Source organism: Mesoplodon densirostris, chromosome 6 (assembly GCF_025265405.1).
Source record: "Mesoplodon densirostris isolate mMesDen1 chromosome 6, mMesDen1 primary haplotype, whole genome shotgun sequence".
Classification (NCBI taxonomy): Eukaryota; Metazoa; Chordata; class Mammalia; order Artiodactyla; family Ziphiidae; genus Mesoplodon; species Mesoplodon densirostris.
In genome coordinates, this window is record NC_082666.1 from 61,811,487 (window position 1) to 61,830,522 (window position 19,036).

At 35.9% G+C, this 19,036-nt stretch overlaps 1 protein-coding gene across 1 annotated transcript in view; it reads right to left on the reverse strand.

The window, feature by feature from the left end:
* CCDC171 (coiled-coil domain containing 171) overlaps positions 1 to 19,036 on the reverse strand; it is a 346,670-nt gene that overhangs the window by 69,515 nt on the left and 258,119 nt on the right. Inside the window, exon 25 of the mRNA XM_060101112.1 lies at positions 11,539 to 11,670. Coding sequence (XP_059957095.1) covers positions 11,539 to 11,670 — 132 coding nt within the window. The remainder of the gene's footprint in view (positions 1 to 11,538; positions 11,671 to 19,036) is intronic.

Consider the following 19,036-nt stretch of genomic DNA (forward strand, 5'->3'; position numbering starts at 1 on the left):
TCCAAACATGATCAGACTTGAGCAAAGTAAAGGCGATTAGAGCCATATCTGATTAGCCTATAACAACACAATTGTTGAAGTCTCTGAGTTTTTAGGGGGCACAAACTACATGATTCCTTTAAGGCTCAAAACATAAAACATAAGATACTAGATATTAAATTCAAATTTCACCCAAGAATACATGCCATGGGCTGAATGTGCCTCACTATAAGAAAAACACAAGTCTTTCATTGAAGCAGTAACATGTGTTATTTTGGTGGGAAATGTTTTATAATGTTGATACAGTTCCCACAATCCCAATCTGAAACCTCGGAACGAGATGTGTTTTGGAATTTGGGATTTTTCGGATTTTGGAAATATGGAGCATATACCGTCTATTAACACTCTAGTTGGGACGTGGGGCAACACAGTCTAATCAAATACATTTTACAGCAAAACCTTGGAATGATCACACTGAGGGGTATAAGCTGAGCCACAGCTCTTCCCAGGCTTTGTCACAAAATTAGTTCAGGTCAAGTTTTGCCTCCGAGTTACCAGTTTTCAGAGCATTTTATTGCTACCTACCACTCAGTGCTAAAGAGAAGTCATTTAACCTCTTCATGTGCTGTAATCAAAAACTTGGTAATAACGTGAGACACCCAAAACTTTCAAAGAATCCCTTCTCACTGATGAAGAATCATAACATTCCTCAACTCACACACACTGTCTTAATAGTAATAATCTTAACTGCTATCTTTTGAGGGCTTTGTGTAAGTCCCCATGCTAAGTGTCTCATATTCTTTTTTTCTATTTTTTCCTATGATATTACTTAATAAATATACAAGGTGAAGCTGCATATTTTATTTTAATCTTGATTTCCTTCTCAATTTTAGAAGGGTTAAAAACATGGAGTTTCTTCTAAATTTTACATGTTGTAGGTAAATCATTCTACCAGATAATCATTCAACCAAAGACCTAAGGTTTGAGGACTTTTTTAAGCCTTATTTGCAAATATACAACGTGGGCCTCTTTTAAATATGTCACAGATATCACTTAGGCTTATGATATGCCACTTTGCTAAACCTCCTACCACTGGCACAGAACCCAGGAGCTTTCTTCACCTTAGTGCTCTGTTTTCTATGTTGCCCTTTTAATCTTAATGAAGTTATACCAAGTCAAGTTCATTGTGATTAATATGCATTATAAAATATACTCCAGACAAAAATATTGCTCTGCAACACAGAAGCAATGTCATACACTCTACAGAGAAAATCTACCTGGGGTCTGTGGGGTGAAATAGCCCTCACTCAGAAGAGATATTAAGATATTAGTATTTCACAGTTTCCTCAGCGAGTTACTTCTTAAGTTAGTCTTTCCCACAAAAGTTACACCTCTTTTTAATCAGCACTATGAAATTTTTGGCCATTGAAAGAAAAAAAAGAAGCTACTAGCACTTTACTAGAAGGCTCTGAAACTGAGAAGCATTTAAAGCTTCAAAATTACCCTATGTTTCATAAGTGACTTAATATACAGCACTTATACAACCTCAGATAAAATATTTTTTAAACCATGATTCTGACAACTCCAAGTTTAAGTAAGTGGGGAGAGGAAGATTTACTATAATTTGAAAATATTTAAGATCACTTTTAGTTCTCTTTTTCAATTCAATCCTCTGTCTATTTCTTTCCCTCTGTCTGTCTGTCTCTACCTACACACACCCCCACCACACACACACATACACTCTTGTGACTGATAATGGTCTGTTTAATAAAACTTAAGGCAACTGTGGAATCATTACAAGAAATTAGTTTTGTACCTAGTTTTAGACTGAATGATTTACTGCATTTCCCTTAATCCTTAAGTTGCATATTCATTGCTGTATTCTCCTCTAAACGCCATCACTTAAATTGTCATGTAGAATAGGGCAGATCAGGGTCAGTTTATATAAGCGGCATCAATCTGAAGAACTTCATTGGTCTTTATTTCAAGGCATTATGCAAAGAAAACTGACATTAAGAGAGCCTTAACTGACAGCAAATGAAATCAATCAGCAAATCACTAAGCCATAATAAACTCACTCAATTTGTAGATAACCCTTCCTTTCCCAGGTCTTCACCTAGGCAGTCAGTCCATCAAACACTGTTTTTTGTCCAAGTAGCTAAAATGAAGAGCAATTCTGTTGTAGCCCTTGAAAGTTCAAGTGCTCACAGGCTTCACTCTCTCAATAATAAGCATTAAAAGGTATTATCGAGTAGGGTTATACTTAAATAGGCTTCAAAAATGAAAAAAAAAAAAAGATAAAGAAAGCTTCATTCTCTCAATAATAAGCATTAAAAGGTATTATCGAGTAGGGTTATACTTAAATAGGCTTCAAAAATGAAAAAAAAAAAGACAGAGAAAGGGTCAAGTTTGAGATTTAGTTTTTGCCTCTTAACATTAATGGCAAAGAAATGATGTTCTATCATTCAGGAGCTTTTCTGCTTTGAGGTACCTAGAACCGAAAATTGTAACTAAAAATAAAATGCTCTGTACTTTCATATGTTTTGTGCTTTTGTTTCTTTGTTTTTAACTAGGTGTGTCTCAAACATTTCACATACAGGCAAATATTGTCACCTTTCCAGAGTTGGAATTTGAAGTCCAAAAAAAAAAATCATATGGTATAAATAAAGGCAACAAAATGAGTTAAAAGGACATATGAAGACAGTAGTAATGCTTGAATTACTTTAAAAAATAATTATTCAAATAGAAGTATATGGTGAACATTCACCAAAGTGTTAGCAATGGCTTTATACTGAGCTGTAAGAAAACACTAGAGTTGTGGAACATTTTGTTCTTTTTATTGCACATGTTGCTACTAAAGTGAAACCTGTATCAAACAGGTCATCAGGGCTTCCCTGGTGGCGCAGTGGTTGAGAGTCCGCCTGCCGATGCAGGGGGCATGGGTTCGTGCCCCGATCTGGGAGGACCCCACGTGCCGCGGAGCGGCTGGGCCTGTAAGCCATGGCCGCTGAGCCTGTGCGTCCGGAGCCTGTGCTCCACAACAGGAGAGGCCACAGCAGTGAGAGGCCTGCGTACCGCAAAAAAAACAAACAAACAAACAAAAAAAACAGGTCATCAGTCAAAAGTCTCCAAGAGTCAAAACACTAAAACATTCCTCAACATCCTTAGGTTACTTTTCCTGAAACACAGGCCTGTTTGCCGTTCAGTCCAACATAATTTATATTAATTTAGCATTTTACAATATAAAAAGCACCTTATCTCTCTTGATCTCCCCACATTACATTATCTCACCTGATCTCCCCACAACCCCATGAGTGAAAGCAAGACAGGCTTCACCACCTCCATTTAAAGATGAGGAAATAGGGGGCTCAGGGCTGTTGAGTGACCTGCCAAGATGGTTACATTACAGAGCCGGGACTTCAATCCAGGCATTCTGACTCTCCACGTAGGCTTTCTCCAATACTACATTGCTTGCCTCTTCCCCAGCAGACACAGTTATTTTATCTCTTCCAAATTCCCATTCTGATCAACATAACATTTCCAGCAAACTCAGTGACATTCAGAAAATTGCACAGATTAATGGTTGCCAATTCCTCCATCATCTGATTTACTTGCTTTTCTTTTAGAAGGGCAAAAATCTCATCCTGAGATTGAAAACTAAGCGAGTCTACACCTGATCAAGGAATGTTTACAAGCCAAATATTTAAAGGAAAATAATTTTAAAACTACCTATTAGTGCTGTTTAATTTCCAAAGTTTTTTCATCCATGTCATGTGATCCTCACAACTGCCCCAAGATGCAGCAGGGCAAGTATCATCATCTTCATGTTACAGATGACAAGGTGATGCACCAGAAGAATTAAGGGCCAAAAGCTCACAGACAGTGATTCTAGGATAAAACTCCAGTTGCACTCAGCACCACAAGGATGATAATTCATATTCATCCTTCACAAGAAAGGACAATGTTGTTTTCCATGAGAAAAAGACAAGACAACAACTGGATAAAATAATGAGAATTCCTGTTACCTGTGTAATTTGTGTCTACGGGTAAAGGATTCCATCTTTTCTGTGGCTAATCCTATTACTTTCTGGTAAAGTTGTATAACCTCTTCAACCTTCTGTGATAGTGACTCTGCTATGAATTTATTTTCTTCCAAATTATTCTTCCTTATAATAAACAAAGGAAGAAATGATTTGTAAAAACTAGAAAAAACAAGACTTTATTTTAAATAATTCCTACCAGATTTTACTTAGTGTCAGTTCAGATCACTGATGCCAGGTCACTCCCACAGGGAATAATTCGTGAATATTTTCAGCTGAGTTAAGGAGTAGGGAGTCACTAGATTACTCAGTATAAGATTCTGTGTAGCAGAAGCTTTATACAGATGCATTTCCTTGCTCTCATATGTCATCCTGTCATTTTCAAAAGGCAAAGAGAGATTAAAGTCCCAACAGGACAAGAAACAGAACAAAACTGTTGTTTCAGACCACCACTAACCTGAAATAAAACCCATGATCCAAGATGTAAAATGTCCTATCAGCTAAACATTTAAAAAAAACTTTTTAGCACTCCTAGCCTTAACAGATTTTTTCTTTTTTAGAAATCTTAGCTATCACTTAATGCCCAAGATTATGTTTTAACAACAGATACAAAGAAAAATACGGTTTTGTTTTTTTTTTGACAACAAGTCTTTTGAAATAAAATATGGGGATTAAGAAAATAATGGTAGCATATATCACCTGGTAAAATATCTGGACCAAAAAGCATAATTCTACATTTTTATTCTCAAGATTCTGCCCTAGGGCTTCCCTGGTGGTGCAGTGGTTGAGAGTCCGCCTGCCGGTGCAGGGGACGCAGGTTCGTGCCCCGGTCCGGGAGGATCCCACGTGCCGCGGAGCGGCTGGGCCCGTGAGCCGTGGTTGCTGAGCCTGCGTGTCCGGAGCCTGTGCTCTGCAACGGGGGAGGCCGCAGCAGTGGGAAGCCCACGTAACGCAAAAAAAAAAAAAAAAAAAAAAAAAAAAGATTCTGCCCTAAAATTCTGTTTGATGCGCCCCCCTAGGCCCTCCACCACCACCATCATCACCACCAAAAAAACAGAAAAAATGCAAATCAAATAGGCAGAGGAAGGGAAGGGAGGAGGAAGGGAGGCAGGGAGGGTGAGAGGACTTAGGTGATAATACCAGAACTGCTCTAATAACGACTGATGGGCGAGGCTAAATTTCTAGCAAAGTCTTCCTAGTCAATGGAAACTAAAACGTCCTGAAACCTTAGGAGAAGATACAGATTCAGGACAACAAGGTGTAACTCACAATGACTATAAATCAATGTTTAAATGCTATTATGCTATTATTTAATCACTGTTGTCCCAATTTACAACACACCCTAAAATTAGTCCTTCTGTACACATTAACATCTTACTTCTCTTTATATTTTGTTTTATTTAGCATTGCTCACAGCTCTAGTACCAGCAAGTTTTGAAGAAACTTAATGTATGCTTGTGTATTATCAAATCTTCAGAGTAGAATTCTAAAATTTTAACTAGCAAATAACAAAAATATTTTCTCTGACATTACTTCAGGAAGTGCCATTTATTCTTCCTAGTGTCAACATGAAAAACAAATGCACTAATTCTTATATTCATCCTTGAGGTAAGCCTCAAATCCTGGACATTTAGATTCCTCATTGGCACAAATTTTGTTCTGTGGAACTGGAGATTACAGCTGTCAAGCAGCTAGATGAGACAAAGGATGGCATTTTTCCATCAAAATATCTTTATTCTCAGATGAACTATATGATTTTTCCAGCTAATTGTTTTCCCCTAATAAACAGGTCTTCCCTGGGAAGCACTTTCCAGCCTTTGAAAAAGGTAGCATTTCAACATTCTCTTTGATGCCACAACTGAATTCTAAAATCATTTTATGTTTTTTAATTTAAAAGATATTTTGATTTATGAATTTAAGGAGAATTGCAGGGTTTCCTTGGTGGCGCAGTGGTTGAGAGTCCGCCTGCCGATGCAGGGGACACGGGTTCGTGCCCCGGTATGGGAAGATCCCACATGCCGCGGAGTGGCTGGGCCCGTGAGCCATGGCTGCTGAGCCTGCGCGTCCGGAGCCTGTGCTCCGCAACGGGAGAGGCCACAACAGTGAGAGGCCGCGTACCGCAAAAAAAAAAAAAAAAAAAAGAGAGAGAGAATTGCACACTCATTGATAACAACTTTAGATAACCCCAAAATCTTCTCGATCCCTTATTACAAAAATGACCCCACTTACCAAAAAGGTCAGATTTCCAATAATGTCAAACATTCAAATCACAGTCATGGACCCAGAAATAAATGAAAAGGAATATCTATGAGACATACAGCTGTCACAAAATATATTCTCTTTACTTCACCATGGAGACTCTTAGACTAAACCCTGACAACTCTGTAAATTAGGAACCCAGTGAGAATGGACATCTGAAAATAAGGGAAGACCTGAACTATAAAAAGAAGGTAAAACTTTCTTTTAGTATCAGAAAATAAAGAACCATACTTTAAAAAGGAAACTAAAGAACTAATAGAAGTCATCTAGTCTTTCAGGGACAACTGGGCAATTTTACATATTTAGTATTCTACATATTTAGCAGTATTTCCATTTAAAATGGCTAATTTTCATGTTTTAAAAAATAATCAGAGATCTGAAAATTCACTTATGGGGATGGAATAACTTGAAGAAGAAAATATCTACATAATACAAGATTTCAAGTAAAATTGCCTAACATTTCTTTAACTTCTAACTATGCCCAAATGAAGACATTTCTTATACAACAATTAGAAGGCTGCTGCATTAAGCAGTGTAACTGGGAACACATGTGAAAAATTATTAAGAGTGATTCTTGATATTTTTATTCCCTGACAGTTTAGGTACTTAGATACAAGGTATTTGTTCCTTCTCTATATTAAAAAAAAAAAAATCCCTTCAAGATGCCCTTTTATGATTTAACTTTATAAATACAACAAAATAGCTGGAAGAAATTTCTATGCCTGGAAAATAAGTTAAATGTAAAAAAACATGGTATCCCAAAAGTTGCGGGTATAACACATAACAAACAACCACACCAAGTAAGGACTTTGTAATAACATGGTAGGTTACGGGTGATTAAAGGATTACTGGATTTACGGTAAAGACTCTTGTTTAAAATCTTCATAAATAAATGGTTTCACAATGAAGCCTTTCTAATGAAGTGTTTATAAACATATATTTATAAAATATACTACATTTCCAGAGGTATACTTATTGTGCACTAAGCCTTAAACACTTTTATGAGATGGTTCGGGGGACTTTTCCTTTTAAATGAAGTGGGTTTAGAAGTTAAAAAAAAAAATTGATCCCAAGTCTCTTAAAGGCGTGCACAACTTAGGCACAGCAGCTTCCTAAGGCACCTTGACCAGTGTCTGAAATCAAGTATTAATTCACCCATACATACTGAGGGCCTCTTCTATGTGAGGCAGGGTTCTGAGCTCTGATGATGCAGCAGTGAACAAAACCAAGTTCCTGGTCTCATGACCTTCCATGTTAGTGGAGAGCTAATAAATAGTGAGTGTTTACAATGTACCTGTCACTATTCTAAGCACTTCAGGTGGATTAACCCACTCAATAGTCACAGTTAGTTAGAAACTTCTATTATTTTCATTTTATAGATGAAGAGGCTGAAATACACAGTTTAAGTAATTTTCCCCATTAATCTCTTTTGGATTTCTATTCTCGCTATGATCTCCTCACAAACGAAATTGTATTTTATAGAGACCCTACCTTTATTCTTTTTTCCTCTCAGCTACCCTAAAACACACACACACACACACACACACACACAAAACACTATGCCATGGTTTACAAAAGGCAGAAAGGCATGATTAAAAGAATGAATGGACCAGTCACCCTACTCACTGGATATGTGACCTTTAGCAATTTACTTCATCTCAGTAAACCTCAGCTTCTTCCTTTGTGAAATAGATAAAAGCAGAGCACCTATTATTCATAGGGATGTTGCAGGGATTAAATGAGAGAGTAAATGTAAGGTGCTTAGCACAGTAACTGGTATAGAATAAGCACTCAATAATATCAATATTGATATTGTTCTGTGTTGTTTATTGTTGAATGGGAATGGAGGCACAAACATTTATTGGATGCCTGCTAATATTTTCCAGATATTAAAAGCATCACATATCATAATTATTGAAAAAACACAATTCAAAGTATAAGACGATGAGTAACAGGTATCTTTATAAAGTATGGGCAGAATATTTTTTCTTACAAAGTCCTCTGCATTCACACTGTACTGGGCTTTTCAGCTAAAGCTAACTTGTCTAATCTAGGTGTTTTATTTTTTTCCAGTATCCTAGTAGACTAATATGCTGTTATTTAGGAGATAAAAGCCCAGGTATAATAGTTCTAAACTTGCCATAGGAGCTTAAACAGGGGTTACGTTGGCGACATGGCCTCACCGGAACATCAAGTAACAAGGAAAAGTAAATAGGGAGCTACAGTTGATCTTAATCAAAATTATTTGAAGCTTTTGAAGAAACAAGAAAGACTGAAGAAAACAAATGGAAACATATAGAGAAAAGATTCTAAGTAACCATTTCTTTAAAAACAAAACCACCCACACACACCCCTCAAAAGTAATAAAATCAAGCTACTGTTGCTTACTTCATCTTTACAATGTTTCCCATACTGGTCACAGTAATAAGAGCCACCATGCGCTGTCTGCTTTCTTTGTGCTGGGCACTGTGCTCTCTGCTTTACATGCATTGCCTCATTCAAAATTACTACAAGCCTGAGAAATTGTTAGCATTACACTTTGTTGTAGATAAGGAAATCAGGGTTAAAAGCTAGCAGATCGCAGAGACTAGATGAACTGAATTATCTCCTGTAGAAGAGTATCAGTCACATGCTCTTCTGGGTACAGAGAGATAAGGTAATCCACTCATCCTCTTCAACTTTCAGTCATGCTCATTGGTCTTCCTTCCATCAAGGATTATACCTATAATAAAGCTTGCCCCTTTGGGAAAGACAGACAGTGGCTGTCTAGGAAAACTTCAGCTCCTACCGCTCTAAATGATGGTTGTATATGTTGGCCAAATAATTCAGACACTACCACATCCTGCATAGTGGTCCTCCCCTCATCATAATCGAAAGCTGTGCACGCTTTGAGTAGTCTGCTTCATCAGCACACAGCACAAAGTTAAACAAATACTGAATTCCTAAATATGTAGCCACACTTAGCATAAATATATATATTTACAAACTGCAAAAAGGTGAAAAGTAGAGTTCTATAATATTAGCCCGTCAAATGGAAACACAATTTTGTATCTGTGAATTTGTCCACAATACAGCATAAACTATGACCTACATCATACACAGATGCATAATGTATACTTTGTAAATGGAAGAAAAACTCCACTGTAGATTTCAAAGGTTTCACTCTTACCATTTAACACAGGCATCTAGATTTTTACTGTCAGATTTTACCAGTTCAGGCTTTGCAGTCAAATACACCCAGACTTACACCCAGACTCTAGGCCTTACCATTTACTTGCTGTTGATCTGAGGAGAGTTACCTGCTATAGTTGTTGTTTTCAATTGTAAAATGGAAATAATGCCATCTATTTGACAGGTCCATTGTGAGAATTAACTGAGATCATTTATTTAAACAGCTAAGCATGATACCTGTTACACAGTTAAGTGCTCACTAAAATGGCACTTATAATAATAATTATTATTATTATTATTATAGTTATTATTATAATTAAGGTCTTCAATTAATAGAGTGCCTTTCTTCTCAAAGTACTCCATATCACCAATTGTGTCCCTGTGCGTGTGTGTGTGTGTGTCAAACACTATTAGGGCCCAAATCATGTGCTCTTCTCTGCACAGGATACTAAACCAAAACATATATTACTAAACTACAATGCATGTTACAGCACGTCAATACAAAATTTACCCAAGTGTTTAGGTATCTGGCAACCCACATAACTATTTTTATTAGAACTTGGAAAAGATAGTAGTTTAAAATACAAGTCCATCCATTTCCTTCCTGTTATTCACAGATGTCAGAACTCTATAGAGTTCATGCTTTGCCTCAAAAAATGGCATTCCTAAGAAGCAGTCTCTTTCCAAATCACCACAATCTAGAGTTTGGGGGAAGTCTTTATTTGTGAATTATGACAAGTACTAAGCCCTGTGAGATTCCAAATTAAGATAACCAAGCAAAGGATTACTTTATAACCACTAGAAAAATCTCAAATCATATTGTACTTAAATATAATCAAATTTTAAATGTACATCTTAATCTTGTACTAAATAATGGTACAGTATTCTAGCCTGTAACTGAAAATAAAAATGCCTTATGCTTCATTTTACAATTACATATGTTTTAGATATATTGGTGGACAATCTAATGAAAGAAACAACATGCATTTTTTCTTTGTTGAGCACTAATTTGAGTACTAATAACAAATTAAATTAGGGTATGGAGCATGTAGGAAAAAATTAACATAGCCTCACTTGGACTGACGTTAATTTTGTACGAAGCTAAAATTTTACAGGGTCATAAACTGAAGAATGAAAAAAGTTTATCTTAAACCTCAAAATGTGAAAGGGACTGAGTTTTAAGAGATAGTTCTCTTAAATATGTTGAAAAATCTAGAGTGCTATTGAACAAGGACAACCTCTTTTGAATTACCAGGTTCCCTATAGTTTACATAATCTCGATAGATTTTTCTAATAAAGAAATTGGGCATTAAAGGGAGAATAAAATACATACTAAATTTTGTTTGTCTGATTAAAAAATATTTTTAATCCTAAGGAGAAAAATGATCACAATAACCTAATAGTAACCTAGAATAGAAAGCTAGCTGCAGCATCTGAAAATAAATGTTTTTGAAAATAAATATCTTTATTAAGTTTATTTTAAAGTTATTTGAGGTTTTATGATTTGGTGCTTTGAGTTTTATAAATGAAATAACCCAGCTGGCACATATAACAAAGTTCACTAAAACTAAACATTGAAGTATAAGATACTTTTCAATGCAAAGTGCAGCTAGGTTCTAGATTTGCTGAAATTAAATTGCCACCTGAGAAAGGTTGGATATACTTTGGAATTAACACTGAAAAATATCAAATATCTATCCTGATAATTTTATCTAAAGTGATTTATTGTAAAACAATAAGAGCTACAAATTCAGACTAGCTTAAAGAGATAACAGCCTAGCATCTTATTGTCTTCTGCTGCCCAAAAAGTATGTTCTTTTGATACAGTACTTAGCTATAAACCGCATGTTTTTCCTTGGTAAAAAATAAAAAACTTTTCTGGATTATTTAACTGGCTAGTTCTAGGCTTTAAAGAAAAAAACACAATTATTTGTGAAATATAGTGTTACATGACGGAAGAAAAATGAGGAAAAATTATTTGCATCTCCTTCAAGTTAGTCACAATACTTTGAGGCTTCCATTCTCCGCAGTTAGTGCAATTTCTTTTTCTACGTGTCTCGGTAGCAAACAATGTAATTTAGACTCTAACCTGGCACGCTACAACCTCTGGCCCACCCTTGAGCCCCTCCATTGCAAAGGTCTCCAGGTGCAGTCTGGGTAGCTGCAGGGTGAAGTCATTCCTACTTGCCGCAGTCCGTGACAGCGAGATCTGATCTCTGACCTAAAGGGAAGAAAATAGCATCAATGGTAATTCCCCTTCAGACACATTAACTGGGATGAACTGGGTCCCCTTGAGCCCACTGAGTGGACTTGCATTGATCGCTGGACCTGAAATCCATGAATAAATTTAGGACTAATTGATTTTTCGTTGCAAATAAATCTCTAATTCAGAGTACTGGGGGAGAATGTTAAGAAGAAAAAGCATCCTCCTGCTTGAAATGAGGGAGGGAAGGAGAGTCGCTAGAGCTCTTCTGATCAAGAGGTTTTGAATTATTTTTTCACTGTTCCACCCTCAGAAGAAAAAGGAAAGGAAAAAACATCCACAAAATCAAAAATAAACAGTAATCTCCTACTTATTCTCACTTTCTTAATAACATGTTTAATTTAACTGGTATTAACTGATATATATTAAACAAGATAGTTATTAGGTACTAGGTCTTTGAAAAGAAAACTTCAATATGTACTCTAGAATAAAAACAAATATGCTCAACACACAAGGAGACTTAAAAATATACTAGCAAGAGGTCTGCTTGCCCTCTTTACTCTAAATTAAACTTGAAGCTTAATGATTAAATACACATAAACCAACTTGGTCACACAACTTCTAAATAAGATAATGGATAAAATTAGTAGCGTTTGTACCATATTTTAAGTATTCAGTAAGGTAACAATACAAACACATCACAGATATAGAGAATTGGAGAAACACCAATTCTCTAGCTAGCCTCTACATCACATGCAGTTGATATTACACTGCCACCTTCTGGACAAATGAGAAATACTCACTATATAATATAAACAGATACAAGAAAATGCTCAGAAACATGTATTTTCATTTTTAATTTCCAAACTTAGTAAAAGCCTCAAAAATTCCACAGTTTAGTTTTCTTTTAAGACCAGTGATCTCTCATCTTCAATCATACAGTTTAATGATAGCAGTTTTCATATGTATACATATTTCCTAACTTTCCTTATACCTGAATAGGTTTTAAAAAATTATTTCTTTGACACCATATATTTGATAAATAGTATACAATTAGCTTAAAACCACAGGACAAAATGAGTTTTTATGAGGTAGCAAAGGTCAAGAATGGGGAGAACTATCATTGCTCAAATAAATGTATTTATATCTCTAGTTTTACCTGAGCAATTTCATATGTAACTTGGCAATAATATATGATAGAAATCCCAACCTTCATTTTTCTATTCCAGCTTGTAAAACTGTTTGAATTATTTCTTACTTTATGAATGAACTATCATACTACATAGGGTTTCCTTAAATCAGCAAACATGTGCAAATACATGATGACATCTTTCATCATTCGTGCTAATCTAAGTTATAAAAATCCTTATACTCTCAAGTTGAGCTGAAGAATTTCTGTCAATAAGTGAATGTCAAAGTGTATGCTGTAAAACATACACTATAATGCAATTTCTATAACAGTGTGAGTATGATATTCATGCCGGAGTCCTAATTCAGAATGTATATTTATCTGTAACAAACATTCTCCAGGCTTCAGTTAAGATGAGAATGCTTTTAACTCACTTAACAAAATAAAGCAAAGACATTTGTGAAATATGATTTAGGTTTTATATCTTATATGTATGGACACCTTCTCTTGCCTTTTTTTTTTTGTCACCAATGTGCACTCAGATAAAAGAAAACATTAATGTGGATTAAGGTACTGAGAATTTATCAACATCAAACCACTAGTGTTTTGCCTTCTACCCTTCTGAACAACAGTCAATAGATCTAAATATTTTACTGCACCCTGGCCAATTCATTGTTTGATGTTTAAAAACTCACCCAGAATCAAAGAAAATTTATTAAATTTGAGCCCCCAAATGAGATACTATTAGCTTTGAAAGTCAAGTTTAACTGCGATATTGATGATTCTCTTTTTTCTGTGACAAAATTCACTAGGGAAATCCTGGATGTCAAAGTACAAAAGCAGATTGCTAATATGGGCAAGGGGGGGCGGGGGGGAGGCTATGAGCAATGTAGGTATAATCCACAACACACTCCAAGCACTGGAGGTCCTTTAACCCGATTAATATCAGGCACCATACTTCATCTGTGAAGTCTGACATACAGGAACACTAAGCCGCATTTTATATTCTCTAAATAAACTTTCTGAACAACATTAAGCCGGGGCATCTGGCATTTAAAACTGTGATTTATTGTCAAATTAACATTTTCACTACAACATTATTTAATTTGCCAAATGAAATAATTCTTTGTATTTGTATTAGATAAGGAAAAAACTCAAATGCAGTTGTATTGCTAAACCTAATGATGGGCATCATAATTATAACATTATTTGAATAACATGCATGTGTTAAACTATCATTAAATTATAAATTATCTGTTGAATGTTGGCAGTGCCATCAAGAGATGGTGCCCCATGATATAATATCACAAATATTTCTACTAAAATTTAAGAATTTTTTCCCACTTTGAAATTAAATCAAAACTTTGAAAATAGGCATCTAAAATAGTCTCCAAATATTTCAAGGAAAAGGATTTTTTTTAAGTCTTGATAAAGGACTGTCCAAGAATTCTTTTATTTTAATGGAAAAAGGGAGTGAAAGCATCATGTTGAAAGAATACAAAACAGTGACACTAGGACAAGTGAAAATATAACGATGCAGCAAAGAGCAGAAAGGAAAGGTGACAGGGAACAGGAAAAATAAAGGGCGAAAAGGGGAGACTGTTCAGAAAGAATGCAAAAGGCAAGTCTCAATATCAGTGTGTGAACAAGGATAAGAGGGAAGAGATTCAACACAGAACAGTACGTAAAAAGACTCTCACCTTGTTTCATTAAATTAGTTCATAAGAAAAATAGAACAGCAGGCTGAGAACAAAGTGACTAAGAGCAGAAAAGAGATAAGTGGGATTTCTTTAGGAAATGCTGCCCACTGGATAAAAAATGGTCCTTCAAAAATGAGAATTTAAAGTAAATTTCTTTACTGTCAAAAAAAATTTTGAAGTAACAATATCAGGACAATAAAATTATTTTTCTTCCTACTCTTCCTAGGGAAAAGTAGGTTCACCTTTTAAAATAAAGATTTCAGTGTGAATTTAGGATTAGAACGACCATCATCGCCTGTCTATGGATTAAATTATAATTTCAAATTAATCTGAAATTATAATTTCAAAAGCCAACATTTAACTCTGCTACAGTACATCCTTATTCATCCTATCATTCAGATGCTATACCCTTTTTACTCTGATTTATTTATATATGTGAGCAACAAATTATATATTTTTTCTACTTTAAAATAGCTAACAGTTCATTTTAACATATAATAAAAATGTTCAAAGAATTCCACAATATAAATCTCAACTGTAAAATTGTATACATTTTTATAACATTCTATAAAAACTGTACAATTTCATATTTTGATAAAGAATAAAGAAAAGCATACCTATATTACTCCACCCTAAATTTCTGATTTTTAGAAAGAGCAGTTTACTTTCTCCCTTTTGTATTACATACTTTCAGAAAGCAGATATTTCTCAAAGATAATGCCATAAGAAACAAGAAAAACAGAGGCATATAGCAAAAATTAAAAAAAGAAACTTTTTAAGAAGCCAAAACATCATTATGAAATATTTATTTTATTGTAACAATCCAGTTCCAGGTTTAAGTGATTCTTAAGATCCATACTGTACTGTTCCTATTCCTCTGATTAGCGTTTTCTCACAAGCCACCAATCTCTCCTAATCTTCTGTACTGCTACCAAAACACACAAAAAACTATTTCTGCTAGATACATCAACTATGAAATTAAACTAGTCATTTTTAGAAAAACTGCTCAACTCTCAAAATATGACCTGTATCTTTTATCATGCACAGTTATAAAGCCCTCTGCACCCAATGTTCCAATTAATTTTTAAAAAATTCATGAAATATGGTACTAGTTGTGTTTTTACCAATAGGATACCCAGGACGAAGCAGTGAGGGTTTTGATAAAAACTCAGATACATTTGAGAACACGTGTAAGAAGATGTACACAATGCCTGAATCTTGAATGCCTGGGAAAAGCGACTGATAATCGGACTTTTATATCATACTCCTGACCTGCCTAAAATTTTATTCATTCCAATCTATTATGGCCCCCAATATTTCAAAATAAACCTTTTTTTTACCAGAGAGATTTCCATCATACACAGATCCCAACGATATTTCCTGTAACTTCCACTTTTATCATCCTGTGTTCAGGTTTTACTATGCTTCCATTCCCTGCCTTCCTTTGTCCTACTTCCTCCTCTGTACTTCCTTCCACTTCCATTGATTCCTTATTGCTTTCCCTTCTCTCTTTATTCTAGTTTTCACCCTATACACTAGAGCAGCCTAGGCATTATTTTTCACCCTATGCACTAGAGTGCAGAGTGCAGTTGGCACACTACAGCCCAGGGACCAAATCCAGACCACCGCCTGTTGTTGTATATAAAGTTTTATTGGAACACAGCCACACCCACTCACTTAGCTAATGTCTTTGGCTGCTTTCCTGCTATGAGGATAGAGTTGAATAGTTGAGACAGAGACCATATGGTCCACAAAGCCTAAAATATTTACTATCTGGCCCTTTAGAGAAAATGTCGGCCATCCCCTGCCTCAGAGGTATAGAAGGAAAGACTATATTTTTCACCATCTATAGATTTTTTTTTAAATGACCACATCTCATCAGAGAATGTATGAACAATTTCTAGTGAGTAAACCTTGTATCACTAACACAGGGTGCCAGCTCACAGATACTTCTGGCTCCTTCTTTCAAGTTTTACATAGTCCAGTATACAACTTGACTGGGTCTAACTTTCCTGGCCCAATGACTGATCACCACTCTAATACCTAAACAACAGAAAAGTTGGCTAAACAAGTAGTATAGGCATACTGGAGAGCCTTTTATAAATACAGAGAGAAGGGAATCCACCAGAGTTAACTATATACTCTGCAATAACACTAGCAGCAGAAAAAACCCTATGCATACAGAGGTTCTTAGTAAGCATGTGATCAAATAAGAACATCATTCCAAACTCGCAAATTCTACAAGGCAGTAGGAAAGAGAGGACAACAAAAAGATATTTAGACAGTTCCAGCACCCTGGTGTGTGCCCAGTGACAGAAGCAGGGATTAAAGCATGTCAACGCAATGCAAATGACATTCACAAAATGGACAGTTACAACTAAATGGATATTTCCCTCTTTTACCTTTTCCTTAACTAATTAATTCATGAAATGGATAGAGTACAGTACTATTCTTATTAGTGACAATACCACTAGCACTTCCCAAAGTACTTCATACTTTTCAGGGTACTCACCACACTACCTCACTTCATTCTGTCATCCACCTTGTGAAAGAGCTACTGCCATCCCTAGTATGAGGATACTGTGTCCAGTGCTCCTAGCAACAAATAATAATGCCTCTAAATATCCACAATTAACAGTTAATAGATGAGGAAATTGCTCAAGATTTTGGCACTCCTTCCATTTTCCTACCTAAAAAGCAGCACTATCTTATTTTTCCTTTCCTTTGTCCCTTGTCTGGCAAGCTAGCAAAAATGTGTGTCATATAAGTAGTTTTGTGATAAGCAGTGGAGACTATTATTGAAACATCCTTATTTTCCTCAGTAGTTTCATTGGACCTGTGGCCATTTTCATTCATTCATGTTTTTTCTCCCCCACCCGTCTTCCCTGCTCTCTCTCTCTCTCTCTCTCTCTCTCTCTCTCTCTCTCTCTCACACACACACACACACACACACACACACACACACAATTATCATACTGGGAGACAAGTACCTGTGCAGCAATCATCCTTATACAATGGCCATAATCTCACAGAGAAGATCCCCAAACTATGAGGTTCCAAGATGTGTGCAACAGTTCTAGCTGTGCTCCACACCTGCAGGAAGGAGACCTTGGCACTCACAGCAGGAGCAGGCGTTCCACTGGTGCTGCAGCAGGCACAGAAACCCCTCACTTGAAAAGAAGGAAGTGAGAAACTAGACTTATTTTGCTGGCAGGTTATTTAACTTAGCCTACAACTCTGGAGCAGAGCCAGAACTCTCCAATGATGGCCTGCTGCTGTCGCCAGAAAAAAGGGCAAAATCCACCACTACCACAAACACCCCACACATTATAGTTCCATCCCAATTATGGAACTAAAAAACTGATGTTTTGAATCAAATTATCAAGCTGGCTACATCCCAATTAAGGATGTGAAAAACTGAACCCTCAAATCAAATTATCAAGCTGGAAAAATAGAGTGATTTAATCATGGACATCTTATAAAGGCACTAGACAGCATGATAAATCTGTGGTGTAGGTTATATACCATAGAATGCCCCTCATAAATAGATTACTGTGACCTTGAGTTATTTAAACAAACACAAAACCCATATTCAAGAATAGAGAAATGTATTTATGAATTGCTACAGTTCTCCACACAAAGATATTTTCTTTCCTAGGGTAAATTATTTCAAAGGGTAAAGACAGACGCACACTGAAATTAGTTATTCAGATGTGTTTAAGCTAAAAACTGGTAAGCACACGTACACGAAGTTCCGTGGTCTCATCTTTGGTCTGTCAAGGTTTTTAAAGCCCTCTTGAGCTGGAGTACCATTTTTAGCTTGGCTAGGTCAGAATGACACTGAACAGTATGAATGATGACACACAAGACAGCTATATGGAAGAGTTGTCATCAGCAAGCCAGCTGTGCTAACACCTGTCTGTCCTGCACAGCTGATCTTCAGAACCAGGATCAAGAAACTGAGAACGGAAAGGGGCTCAAAGATCATAAGTAACAGTTAGAGAGTCATTAATAAGTCACTTAAAGCTGGGTTATTAGAGGCAGATGACCACGTTTCAGCTTTAAAATAACTGTCAGTTTCATTAATTAAAAATTATTCTGTGGTTTTTGTATTCCTTGTAAATGCATTGAAAATTAAAAATCAAAGTTAACTATGTATTACCAAATATTGTCATTAACCATTTTTTAAGGTAAGATTATAAAATCACATTTAAAGATTTGGCTATTTAGAGTCTCCACCTGTCAGATTCTATTTTACTCTATTTATTCCAGAATCCACTCTAACAATAGAAGTAATCATCTTTCTACTTCATAGGAGTTAAACTAGCTATTACCTATAAATTTGTTGTTAGCATACCTCTCTTTCCTAGGGACATCCTTATAATTGAATCTAGGCTTTCTCCTCTAGATCTTGATTAGGCAAAGTAAATACATATGCTATTTTTACCAATCAAAAAATAAAGACAGGGGCTTCCCTGGTGGCGCAGTGGTTGAGAGTCTGCCTGCCGATGCAGGGGGCACAGGTTCGTGCCCCGGTCCAGGAAGATCCCACATG